The sequence below is a fragment of the Stenella coeruleoalba genome (assembly GCF_951394435.1).
Source record: "Stenella coeruleoalba genome assembly, chromosome: 19".
In the NCBI taxonomy this organism is placed as follows: domain Eukaryota; kingdom Metazoa; phylum Chordata; class Mammalia; order Artiodactyla; family Delphinidae; genus Stenella; species Stenella coeruleoalba.
Window position 1 is genome coordinate 44533738 of NC_137165.1, and position 13574 is coordinate 44547311.

At 37.1% G+C, this 13574-nt stretch overlaps 1 protein-coding gene across 2 annotated transcripts in view; it reads right to left on the bottom strand.

The window, feature by feature from the left end:
- NSF (N-ethylmaleimide sensitive factor, vesicle fusing ATPase) overlaps positions 1-13574 on the bottom strand; it is a gene marked incomplete at its 5' end in the record, with an annotated part of 156766 nt that overhangs the window by 17778 nt on the left and 125414 nt on the right. For both annotated transcript variants that reach the window (XM_079905955.1, XM_079905956.1), the window contains 2 exons: positions 10243-10322; positions 12544-12610. In XM_079905955.1, coding sequence (XP_079762081.1) covers positions 10243-10322; positions 12544-12610 — 147 coding nt within the window. The remainder of the gene's footprint in view (positions 1-10242; positions 10323-12543; positions 12611-13574) is intronic.

The following is a 13574-nucleotide window of genomic DNA, read 5'->3' on the forward strand; positions in this document are numbered from 1 at the left end:
CTACTCAGCTGGGCAGTTACAGCCCACGTCAGGGTACACGGCTCACAGGGCGACTGGAGTGTGGGCTGGATGTTAACCCCCACTTGCCAGTTGACCTTGTGCACAGCTTGTGCCCAAACTGCGCAACTGAATAGGTGGTCCTGGATTATGAGCTCTTTGAGGGCAGGTAGCATGTCTTACTCATCTTTGTTATTTCTATAGTACAGAACAAAAGTTTATGAAATGTACATCCTAATAAAAGCATATAGAAAGAAATATTTCAAACTTGCATTTCAAAAGAAATATTTTTGGATAGAAAGAAACTTCTCATCTCCTTTCCATGAAGCTTAGTAGAACTGTCACTATCTATCCTGGTCAACCTTGGTCACATTGGCATTCAACCATCGTTAAGTTCAGCCTGGAAGCACAGCACTGAGCTGAATGCCAGGTGGGTGTCCAAGGACAACCATGAGAGTCAGGAGGCACTTACATACACACTTTTACTTGCAGGACCACAGAGTATCTTACAGACCAGACCTTAAATTAAATCAGCCTTAAAGAAAAAACAAGGCTAACAAAATATATTGCATACAGACAAGCTTAGATACAAAGGTAGATTCATTTAACGGTTATTGTTAGTCAAGCAGCAACTTAGTTGCAAAGGACTGGAATTTTGACAGTTATACTGCTGAGTTAAAAATAAAAATGACTGGGCTTCCTTGGTGGCACAGTGGTTGAGAGTCCGCCTGCCGATGCAGGGAACACGGGTTCGTTCCCCCATCTGGGAGGATCCCACATGCTAGGCCCGTGAGCCATGGCCGCTGAGCCTGCGCGTCCGGAGCCTGTGCTCTGCAACGGGAGAGGCCACAAAAGTGAGAGGCCCGCGTACCACACACACAAAAAAAATAAAAAATAAAAACGACCGTATACACATTAAGTTTTTATTTTTCCTGATTATAAAGTAACAAATGCTTATTGTAGAAAATGTATAAAATGTAAGAAATAATAAAGCAGAAAAACCCACCTACGATCTACCATCTAAGAGCAGCTGTCTTTAAGATGGAGAAATAATAGAACTTCCTTTAACTTTTGTTTTTCTCTTCATTCTTTTCAAAAATTCCTTTTTTGTACATTTTAAAATGAACATCAGCTAATAGAATAATAAATGCATTAAAATATTGGGAGGATGAGCTCAAACTTTATTTTCAAAATTTTGAGGCAATCACAGAAAACAATTTTGGCATATTTCCTCCAGTCCTTTTTTCTTCATAACTGAAATCACACTTAGAGAATAACTGAGGATTAAGTGGAAGGTGATTTGATCCTTAGGCAGGCAGTTTCTGACACGGGCCCACTTTATATAGATAATGGATCACTAGCAGGGCGGCCACCAAGCTTTTCATCTCCCTGCTCTGGCTGGTATTTCTCCCTGTCCTCCCTTCCCATTATTACTCCTTACTTGGGGAACTGGCACCCTTCTTCCACCTGCTCCAGGGCTGGCCCCAGCAGGGTCTGTAGGAGCCCGATGGCTGGCAGCTAGAGGGAAAGGAAGCTGTCATTCCTGCTGACATTTCTAGGGCTGGCTTCTTCCGCAGCAGCCACCTGGAGCCTAGCTCCTTTGATATGGGTTGGTTACTTTGTTGGTTTTACATATTTTTTGTGTGAGGAAAGACAGAGTCAGAATTTTCTTTACAGTGAATAATAAACTAACAATTGAGTTGTGATTTGCAGTTTACAAAGAACTATAATCAACATTTATCTTATTTAATTCTCACGATCTAAATATTAGTTAAATATTACTACTGTTCCCATTTTACTATGAGAAAATTGAGGCTCAGAAATTAAGTGACTGAATTCAAGTTCACGTCTTCTAATTCTAACTCCTGAGCTCTTATTTACGCTGCCAATGCCATTCTACACATAGACTCACCATCTTCAAGATATCCATTCAACAAATATCATCATCTATGTAGCCTAAATAGGTCTGCAAAGAGAGAGAGAGGGAAAGAGAAGAAGAGAGGAAGAGAGGGAGGAAGGAAGGGAGGAAGGAAGGAAGAGGAGAAAGGGAAGGGAGGGAGGGGGGAGGGAGGGAGGAAGGAAGTGGGGGAGGAAGGAAGGAGGGGAGGAAGGAAGGAAGGAAGGAAGGAAGGGGAGGAAGAGAGAAAGAGAAAGAAAGAAGGGAAGGGAGGGTCTAGGCAGATTGTCTGGAGCTTTCCTTGTGAAAAGCACTCTTGACATTTGCCATTCCCCAATGTGAGAGGTAAGCAGGATTGTCAAGATGAAAACGTGGTTACAGACCAAGCTGTGACGTCAAAAGATCAAGGCCTTGTTCCATCTACATTCCAATAACTATCAGGAATACTGACAGATTGTTTTGGACCCTTTGTAAGGTTCCCCTTATTGGTTCTTCTCACCCAATAGTTGTTATGTCATATAGTATAAACCCTTACGGATCTTCAAAGATCTGTGTATTTGTTTTGGGGAAAGGTAGGTAGAAGAGAAACTGTGAAATGCTATCCTGTTCCACCTTGGATTAGAAAAAGAGGTGAACTTTAGTCACAAGCAACAGGTAGCTACAGGGAAAAAGGAGGGCCAGTCCCTGGAGGCTAAGGACAAGTGTAATGGGTAGTGTACTTGGGATCCCACAATGGCCACAAATCCCTGGCTCTCTCTCTACTCCTCACGCTGTTGAACTCTGAAATTCCTGTTTCTACTTCATTCTCCCTTTTATAATAGGGATCTCCAATCCCCAGACCAGAGTATTTGTCTTAGGACTCAGGAAGCTTCTAAATTTCAGTGAATGGGCGATGGGGAAGCAGGGTGCCTTTACTTCTTTTTCCAGTATTGCAAATGAGAGAAGTTGAACTTGGGCATTCCAACTTGAAACACTGAACTCACTTTCCATGGAAATTTGCTATATACAGTTACATTCTTTAGTTTTCCTATCTTAAATGCTAAAGAGGTTCTGTGGACTATCTAAAGGCACCTCTTTTCTTAAAACAACAGCTGGGAAATACATTTCTAGTTCTATACAACAGCCTTAATAAAATACTAAACCCCTAAGAACTTTGAAACATTAAGAAAACAGGAAGAAACAGAATCTTAGATGTCAACCCCTAGGCTCCAAGCAATGGGAACATTCAAATCACGCAAGAGAAACATTCATCCTTTTTTAAGGATAGGACTTTATAAACTGATTCTTTACAAATGACATTCTCTGTGGAAACAGCATACTCCTACTTCTCAGTAACTCTATGCTTTTCACAATCAGGCATTAATACCTTATATCTGTGCAGCCCGCAGGTTTACACAGAACTTACATTATGTGAGTTGGCCGTCACTGTGGTAGGTAAGGAGGAATTATCTTCATTTTACAGATGAAGAAATAGACACAAAGGTATTAAGGGACTAGTTCAAGACTAAAATGCCAGGGCTGTGCTAAGACTCAAACTCAGGTTTTCTGACTCCAAGTCCAATACAATGAGTAAGTTGTGCAGAGAGGATACTCATAACTAGATTCATGGCCCCATGGAACATTATGATGGTATAACCAACACTTTTCTAATGCTGATGTCAAGTCACAGTAATATATTTAAGGCAGTGAGAGGATATTTTGTCTCAGCACCATTAGCATTTTTCTATGATTAAAATTTAGATATTTAATTTTGAGCTACCTGAAAATGGTGTATGTGTGTATATATATTTATCTTATAATTTTTTGCATTAATTAATACATATTTTAGATGTGCTCTACTGAAAAACAAAACAAAAAGCCCTATTTTGAAAACATGGTTTTATTTAGCAGATATCTGCAGCAATGTTTCATGAAAGGACTCACCAAATTTCTTTCACTGTTTTTTCTTTTTTTTTTTTTAACATCTTTATTGGAGTATAATTGCTTTAAAATGGTATGCTAGTTTCTGCTTTATAACAAAGTGAATCAGTTATACATATACATATGTCCCCATATCTCTTCCCTCTTGCGTCTCCCTCCCTCCTACCCTCCCTATCCCACCCCTCTAGGTGGTCACAAACCACTGAGCTGATCTCCCTGTGCTGTGTGGCTGCTTCCCACTAGCTATCTATTTTACATTTGGTAGTGTATATATGTCCATGCCACTCTTTCACTTTGTCACAGCTTACCCTTCCCCCTCCCCATATCCTCAAGTCCATTCTGTAGTAGGTCTGTGTCTTTATTCCTGTCTTACCCTTAAGTGTCCATCAACAGATGAATGGATAAAGAAGATGTGGCACATATATACAATGGAATATTACTCAGCCATAAAAAGAAACAAAATTGAGTTATTTGTAGTGAGGTGGATGGACCTAGAGTCTGTCCTACAGAGTGAGGTAAGTCAGGAAGAGAAAAACAAATACCATATGCTAACACATATATATGGAATCTAAGAAAAAAAAAAGGTCTTTCACTGTTTTTTGATGAACTTGAAATTGTTCTCTCTCTCTCTCTCTCTCTCTATATATATATATATTCAATTTACATAGAACTTTCTGAGATAACCTAGTAAGTAAAGTACACTTTTAGAGAATTTTTTAAACTATAGTAGCCATCTAACGTCACTGACTTAATAAATGAGAAAACTGGGCTACTAAACAGTCAGTCATCACACAGATTTTTTTATAAAGAAGTCCGATGCAGAAGTCACCACATCAGTGAATACAATTAATGTGTCTGGCAAAATTACTAAACCTTTCTCTTAAAGTGGTTATATATCTTCTTGAGTCATATTGTAGTCATTAGCCAGAGTTAATTTTGAACAGATAGACAGAGAGATATTCATGTTTAGGCCTGTGTGATTTGGAATCTCTTCCATTATTTGGTTATTTTGCTAAAGCAACCCAAAGACTGAACAGTTGCTTAATATCACCAAGACTCCTAATAACATATCCGAAGTAAGATTGCACTGAGATGTCATACAAGGATTACAGAAAAAGCAATCTTGTAGAGAGACTGGTGATCTTAAATTAAACCCATGGAGAAACAAATATGTCTGCCTGAGTTCCCATCAGGAATTTACTAACAGTTTTATTGTTAGTTATACCCTTCCCAGCTCTAAGCCCTACTTCTTTCTTATCAGGTAATATTCCTAAGTGCCAGAGCAGTAAGGAAGTAATTTTTCCAACAACTTTATTTTTCAGCTAAAATTCTAACAACTGTCAGGTCCAAGTTCTACTTCAGTAATATTGCTATTAATTTAGAGTGATCTTCTTTTGTAAAAGTTTACAGTTTCCAAAGAATTTTCCAGCTGGCATGCTGCGAATGAATTATAAGTGTTCTAAGATACCAATTCTCGTCAGCCCTCCTTGGGAAGGCTGGGTGGCACTTGGCGTGGCTGCATCTCTGGCCAGCTGTGAACGGCCTCATCCACTTACCCAAGTACATCATCAGATGTTATCATTTTCTACATGCCATGATATGAAAAAGGCTGGGAAGCACTGAAGTGAAAAAGGAGTGGTTCTCCATTAGTTACAAGGTTATTCTGGTACATATGGATGAAGTCTTCCAAACTGATTTGCAAAAGTGTCAGGTAAACATTAAAGCAGTCAGGTTAATGGGCTTAACTACTCCCACACTTGTTGAGGAAACTGGAAGTCATGTCATTTTACAGCTGAGGAGTTCCTTTTCAGGCACTTTGTCTCCCAAAAAGAAAAAAAAAGAAGGTGCCAGAAGAGACCTATGAGGAAAATCATAAAGCCGCTGGTGCTGCAGTTTCCAGGAAGATTTACCTGGCCTTACTGCATTACTACTGCCTCTTCCTTGACACGAAGACTAAGGCTTTCATCCTCCTGATCCTGAAAGGCACATTCCCTTCGACTTCCATAAATCTGCAAAGCTTGAAAAGAGCCCCAGTGTCATCAAGCAAAAGAGCCGGCTTTAGGAATCTCACTGGAAGGAGGGGTGTCTTCAAGCCTCTCACTGCTAAGCCGGACATTTCCTAACACTGGACAAATTGTACGTCCAGCTCAGGGAGGGTGAACTGCAGTGGTCTTTTACCCTCCAAGCCAATTGTTAGCTTTTCACAAGAATCAGCAGGGAAGCACATGTGAAACCTCTGTGGTGATGGTGAGCACCCCCATGCCTTGTGTGACTCTGCATGTAGATGAAGCAGGCTGGGAGCTTTCTTAGCTACTGCTGCTGAGTTCTCAGAGCAGCCCTTTTCTGCGGCGTGGCTCCCTGCTGGGACAGCCCTTTTCAATTTTTCTATCCCCCCTCGATCTCTTCTCCTGCAGAACACAGGGAAACTTGATTGAAATAAAGACTTAGGGAACATGTTTTATTTTCTCCTGTTCAATCCATTTTAGAAAAGCTTTTAATTGGTTTTAAAAAGATGCTAAACAAAATGTGATGATGTTTTTCAGTCTTCATGAACTACAGATACCACTTTTTATACTTTCAAAGGGCTAATAAATCAATCATGAAATTAACTCTCCAGCTAAATTTAAAGCAAATCCACTGAATACTGGGTTCATTAAAAATCTATGCATTAACTTGGAAAAATTTAAAATTCAAAGAAAATTATCCTAGTAACTGAAATCTGACTTGAATTTTTAGTCCTACACTGAAAATCCAAGACCAAAGCAATCACAAAGGGAAAAAAGGAAGGCTTGTGAACCAGTTTTAATAAGCCAATTTACAATGAGGGAGGGGAGATGGGGGAGGGGGAGAAGTAGAAAAAAAGAATATCTTGATACATAACAACATAGTACCCCTGAAGGGATTCTTTTATTTGAGCATGTGCACACATGCACATACAATTTTTCTATGTGAAAGCTGAATTACAACAAATGCAAAACTAAGGATTCTGTGACTGATATGATTACTGTATTGTATGCATGTACAGCTCCTCTTTTGAAAGAAAAATGCCTACAACTTTTCTGTTTTCTTGACATGATAAAATAATAGCTTTCTACCAGTCTATGCATCTCTACAACATTCAGATTCATATACATTTAATATTTAATTGAAAACATCTGAAAAACCTACATGATAATGGTTTGGGAAAGTGAATGCTTCTACTTTAGAATGACAAATAGTCTTGACCCTGGATCAGCCTGAAAAATTTTCCCTTATTGTCCTGAGAGAATACAAACTAATTTAAAAAAGCAAGGTGGTACAGAGAAAGCATATTTTTATTTTGTTAAATATATGCCAACTAGAAATATTTTAAATGTTACCTTCTTCTGCCACTGATTCACTTATACAGCAGGTCATCTAGCAGTCCAGGTCAGAGTCACCAAATTCTGATTAAGGACAGGCTGGTATTCTCTTAAAAGAGAATCCCCACCATTTCCAATCACTAAGGCAACTAGATCTATCTTCTACTTCTTACATGCTCCTATATCCTTCCTTTCCAATCCTTAGAGAAATTCATTCCACAGCCCTTTTTTAAGGATTCAACTCCTGTTTCTAAGATTTTTTCCAATCTGGGCCATGTATGTTGTATGCTCACTCCTTACCTCTAGCTCTGCATGGAATCCTCCTTTCATCATTTAAGCTTCTGACACTATCTATCTATGTATCTATCTATCTATGTATCTATCAATTGTAACCATTTTATCAAGATGTAACTCATATAACACACGGTTCACTGACTTAAAGTGTACAATTCAATGGTTTTTAGTAGATTGCACAGATATGTGCAACCATCACTGGAATCAATTTTAGAACGTATTCATCATCCCCCAAAGAAACCCGGCACCCATTATCAGTCACCTCTCATTCTCCCTATCCACCCCTCCAGTCCTAGGCAACCACTGATCTGTTTTCTATCTCTATAGATTTGCCAGTTCTGGACATTTCATATAAATGGATTCATACAATATGTAGTTGTTTGTGACTGGCTTCTTTTGTTTAGCATGTTTTCAAGGTTCATCCATGTTATAGCATGTATTAGTACTTCATTTCTTTTAAATGCCAAATAATACTCCATTGTATGTATATACCATAGTTTATTTTACTTGATGAACACTTGGGTTGTTTCCACTTTTTGGCTATTACGAATAATGTTGCTATGAATATTCATGTACAAGCTTTTGTGTGGATATATATTTTCATTTCTTTGGGGTATATACCTAGAAATAGAATTGCTGGGTCATATGGTAACACTATCTTTAACTTTTTGAGTGCTAGACTGTTTTTCAAAGGCTGCACAATTTACCTATTCCCACCAACAGTGTATAAGGATTCTAATTTCTCCATATGCATATCAATACTTGTTATTATCTGACTTTTTGATTATGGTAATCCTAGCTGATATAAAGTGATATCTCACTGTGGCTTTGATTTGCATTTCCCTGATGGCTAATGATGTTGAGTATCTTTTTGTGTTATTGGCCATTTGAACTTTACTTATTTTTGAATGTTTTCACTTTAGTCATATCTTGCCAAATATAAACTACAGCAATACTAAATACTCAATCCCACCAAAATGAGGGGACACTCAAAAAATATTTAAAAGTTTATATATATATGTGTGTGTGTGTGTATATATATATATACATATATATATATATTTGAATAAGTTATTCATGAAGCATATCTGTATAAACCTCAGTGCCAGATGCTGTAAGATTTAAAAGCATAAGATAATGTTCCTTTCCTCAAGGGTGTTAACAATTATTTTTATAAAACAAAAAGTTATTCCTAAGTCTTTATTCAAGATTTTGCAAATCATTTGTCAATATGTTCTATTTATTTCTATTAGTATCTATTTTGGATTACAAATAATTCTCAGGGGATGTCTCTGTTTAAATCCATGTGTATAGTATTTAACAATGTAAAGGGATAAGCAGTTTAAAAAGTACCATTGAAAAATTATTCTTTCTTCTCTCAAATGGCTTGTAGCATAAATTATTTTTAGCTAAAAACCTGAATATTATAAGAAGTAAATTTTAATACCTGGGAAAAGTCTCCTAATCTTATAATTTTTTAAATGCTGATTTCATAAAAAGGATTTTTTTTGTGTGTGATATATATATTTTAAAAATTTATTTATTGGGGTTATTTTTATTCTAGAAACTTTAGATATATCTATATACATTAAAAAAATTTTTTAACATTTTTATTGGAATATAATTGCTTTACAATGGTGTGTTAGTTTCTGCTTTATAACTATATACATATTTTTTGAAGGAATCAGAAAAGAAAAAAATTCTCACTTCTCTAATTTCAGCTTCAATATAAGCTAAAACTCCAACTCCTGGGAATAACAGTTTACAGAAAAATGATTTGAAAAAATCCTTTCACCGTGCAAATATGTAGTAAATTTTCAAGGTTGTTGTATGTTTCTTTTCACTAGTTTAGGGAAACAAAAAAAAACCCTAGAAAGTCAAGACAAGTCCTTTACCTTTAGGCCTAACACATACACACATATAATTTTAACTGTTAAATTAAATATTAGATTCACCAGCTTAACACTAAATATTTTCCATACAGCTTAGTTTATATCTCTAACTTCAAATATGAGATTCCCATACAGACATTAAGATGTTTTTTTAAGTTAGTGCTTCACCCCTTTGTATCTGCCTTTGATTGGCATTTCTTCAAGGTTACAACATGCAGAATCAACCAAGAGAATTCATGTCTTATGTCATAGCCAAACATGCTCTGGCAGCCTCTACATAATTAACATATTTAACCAACCCTCATAGGTTAGTTTAAATGTGTTAACCTATCAAAATCACCAGTCTCCAACAGCCACATGAGTAAAAACTACAACCACATGAACCAAGGTTCTGGCTATAAACTCACTCTTCAAAACTGCCACATTACACAGGAAAAATAACTCAAGCTCATCCTTAAAAACTAAAAACAAAACAAAACTCCCTACAGGATGTAAATTACCCCAAATACAAATTCTTAGGAAAACTTATGAAACGAAAAACAAAACAAATGGGAACATGTGTTTAATCCCTTCTACATTACTATCATGTATTAATATCTCTCATGGGAAACGGAGGGAAGTAGGGATGTGTAATATGGTGGTGAAGTTATAAAGCAACACAGAATACTAACTGAAACTGGGATTTTGAGATCTTCAGAAAAAGAACAGAAAATTTCTCTGATTAAGAAAAGTGATTAAGAAAATCATTTACCTTAAGGCAGAAGGCCAGACCAGACAACCTTTCAAAATCTCTTCAACAAGAAAATTTTATATGTTTATGATAATCTGCTTATTTAGAGAGTGCACCGTTGTATAATTTACTGGAGAAACTCTGTGAAAATGTTCCTTATATTATTTTTACCTGAGGAGGCGCCTTTTTCAGTAACACAAGAAGAGCCTGTAATACCAGATTAGAAAATCGAGGGCCAATAGGGACATAATCTGGAAGAGAAACATTGCTATGTTTAGGGATTCGATATACATATGCACATATTCCAAACATTCTGATTTTTCTGCATAAAGAGTCCTGGGGGGTGGTGGTGGGATGAACTGGGAGATTGGGATTGACATATATACACCAATATGTATAAAATTGATAATCAATAAGAATCTGCTGTATAAAAATAAAATAAAATTCCAAAAAAAAGAGTAAACACAGTCCTAAATAACAGTCATGCAACTAATGATAACAAGACAAAATACCTACAGTAACTTAAATGCTTAAAATAGTACGTAAGAACTCTTATCTGTAAATTTTTAAAAAAGCGTCTAAATATCCATTTTGAGTTCATGTAGACATCTCTGTCTGATATTCAGAGACAGTTTTTTTTTTTTTTAAAGAGGAAAAAAAAATCCCCAGGAGTATTTACTGAACATTTCCAAGAAGTTACCGCAAGCCATGGTAATACAGTGAGTACACAGGCAACAAAACATGATACTAGAAAATGGGTAGAGGGGGAAATGGCAAGTAATAATAATGTAAGTAAGGTACTTCAATACAACTGAAATGATGGTAAAGCCACTAAGATTGGTCCACAGATGGTGAAGAACAGTGAACTTCTCAAATAACTTTCTACCTGTTAAAACTTCTACCCATCCTTCAAGATTCGACACTAATGCCACCCGCTTTGCTTTCTCTGCATGTTGCACATGCACCCTTGCCCTGTGCTTAGAGCTGCCTTCAGGCATCAGCCCTCTGCAGTCAAAAGTGATCCTCCCCTTTCTGAATATCCAGAACACATGGCACATTCTACTTTGTATTAATTTTTGCCAATGTATGTCATAATAACAGCATCTTACTACTTATTTTTCTGAAACCCTAATAATTCTAGCACAGTGGTAAGGGCTCAGCAAATGCTTACTGAATAAATGAACAAATAAGTACGGATAATAACTATTCATACAAGTGAAAATATACTCAGAGGGCACACATTCCTGACATAGTACTGTTGCTATGACCACACATCTCAATTGTGTTTAGATAAAGGACTTTACACAGAGCTATGAGTATGTGCCTAAAAGCTTTTAAAGAAATAATCCCAGAAACTGAGCTGAAGTGTATCAAAAATAGCAGACCCAAAACCCAGGTCACTAGATAAAACTATTGATTTAAGAAGACCTCACAGATATACCTGCTTTGCTTTGTAATAAACATTGCCTTAGGAAACAGGAAAATAAAGAAGTAATAGAGGATGTAACACAAGTCTGAAAATCATGGGAAAAACGTAGTAAGAACAGTTAACGTGAAATCATTACTACACCATTATGGACCCCTTAATGAAGAAGGGGTTAGTTAACCAGGTGTTGGCAGTATTTTCAGATATTTATTAAGTTACCAGGTAGGTTCAATTTCAATCAAGTTTATTATAGCATCCTGAGCCATTGTTACAATGAATTTATTCCAGATTTATCTATTTTTTTGCAATGAAATAAAATGTAAGAGTAATAACACTGTTCTGGCATTTATTTGTAGAATACCTCTTATGAGCTGAGTACAGGGACTGTTTTATTCATCTTTGTATTCTGTAGCAGTGCACTTAAACGTAGGAGATGTTTAATAGGTATTTTAAAAAATTACTGTAGAGCACTTTTAACTTTCAGAATGTTTTCAACTTTCACAATATTATCTCATTTTTGTCTTTACAATTACTCTGTGGGATAAGTAAGGAAGAGAATACAGTCTCTTTTTTATGTGAGCAGAAACTGATGTACAAAGAGATTACAACTTCTGCCCCAAGTGTTACAGCTAACCTGTAGATTTCACTCCAGCCCTAAACCCTTCTTTCCTTAGTTCTGTCAAAGTTCACAAATGGAATCCCTAAGCTACAGGCAGCTCAGAAATAGTATACAGCAAATATATCCATCAATGAAAATTACTAATCATTTATTATGGGCAGGGAACTCTGTGGAAGATACAAAATAATATGAGACATGGGCCCTTATAGGAAAGTAGTTTATAATGCAGCTACGGTCATAAGGCATATTTAACATGAATACCATTGTTGACTTCAGATATAAGCGATAGTGTTATATTTCCTTATTAGACAAAGAAAGGTATTTCTATTGCCCTATAGATTATAAACACCTGTATTTTCTCTTGTAATTTGTGAGACATTAGCTGTAATGCGGCAAGGATAGTACGATGGCAAAAGTCATGACTCACCAAGCAGTCTCTCAATGTCATCCACAACCACACAACTGAGCTGGGATTTATATGCATCATCAAAGATCTAGAAGAAAGCAAAACCATTTATTATCTCACTGCCCTCCATAATTATGACAATTTCCAAGAAGATAAAATTTAGCTAATTCCTGACCAATGCTCAAACAAAACACAGTAAAACACCCAATATTTCTGACTACACAAAACTAGAATTTAATAGAGCTTCAGAACTTGAAGAGTTCTTACAATTTTAAAAAATTAATTAATTAATTTATTTTTGGCTGTGTTGGGTCTTCGTTGCTGTGTGTGGGCTTTCTCTAGTTGTGGTGAGCAGGGGCTACTCTTCGTTGAGGTGTGTGGGCTTCTCATTGCGATGACTTTTGTTGCTGTGGAGCACGGGCTCTAGGCACGCAGGCTTCAGTAGTTGTGGCTCCGGGGCTCTAGAGTGCAGTCTCAGTAGTTGTGGCGCACGGGCTTAGTTGCTCTGCGGCATGTGGGATCTTCCCGGATCAGGGATAGAACCTGGGTCCCCTGCACTGGCAGGCGGATTCTTAACCACTGCCCCATCAGGGAAGCCCAAGAGTTCTTACAATTTAAAAGGGAGGAAACTGAGGCCCAAAGCAGTTAAATGACTTGCCCAAGATGTCACAGCTGGATCATGGCTGAGCAAGGGCAGGGTAATGCTGCTTTCAGCTCTAAGAGCTGGATGTGTCACATTGGGGCGTGCTGAGGAACAGCTGGAATTAATCAACTGACAAATCCATCAAGTTTATCATAATGGTCTCTCCTATCTATGTCAGAAGCATGACTTCAGTGTTATGACTCAAGAGCTAGATGGAGCCACAGGGATGTGCAGGGTAGAACTGAATATCATTTTATTATCTATAAGAATTGTGGCCTGTCAAACAGGAATAACACAGAAAGCAGAGAATTCTGTCAACTCAAATCAGACCACAGCAACCAAAGTGTTTACAAAAGAATTAAAGCTGGTATAAAGGATCAGATAGATGCATGTTAGAACTAGACAAAAG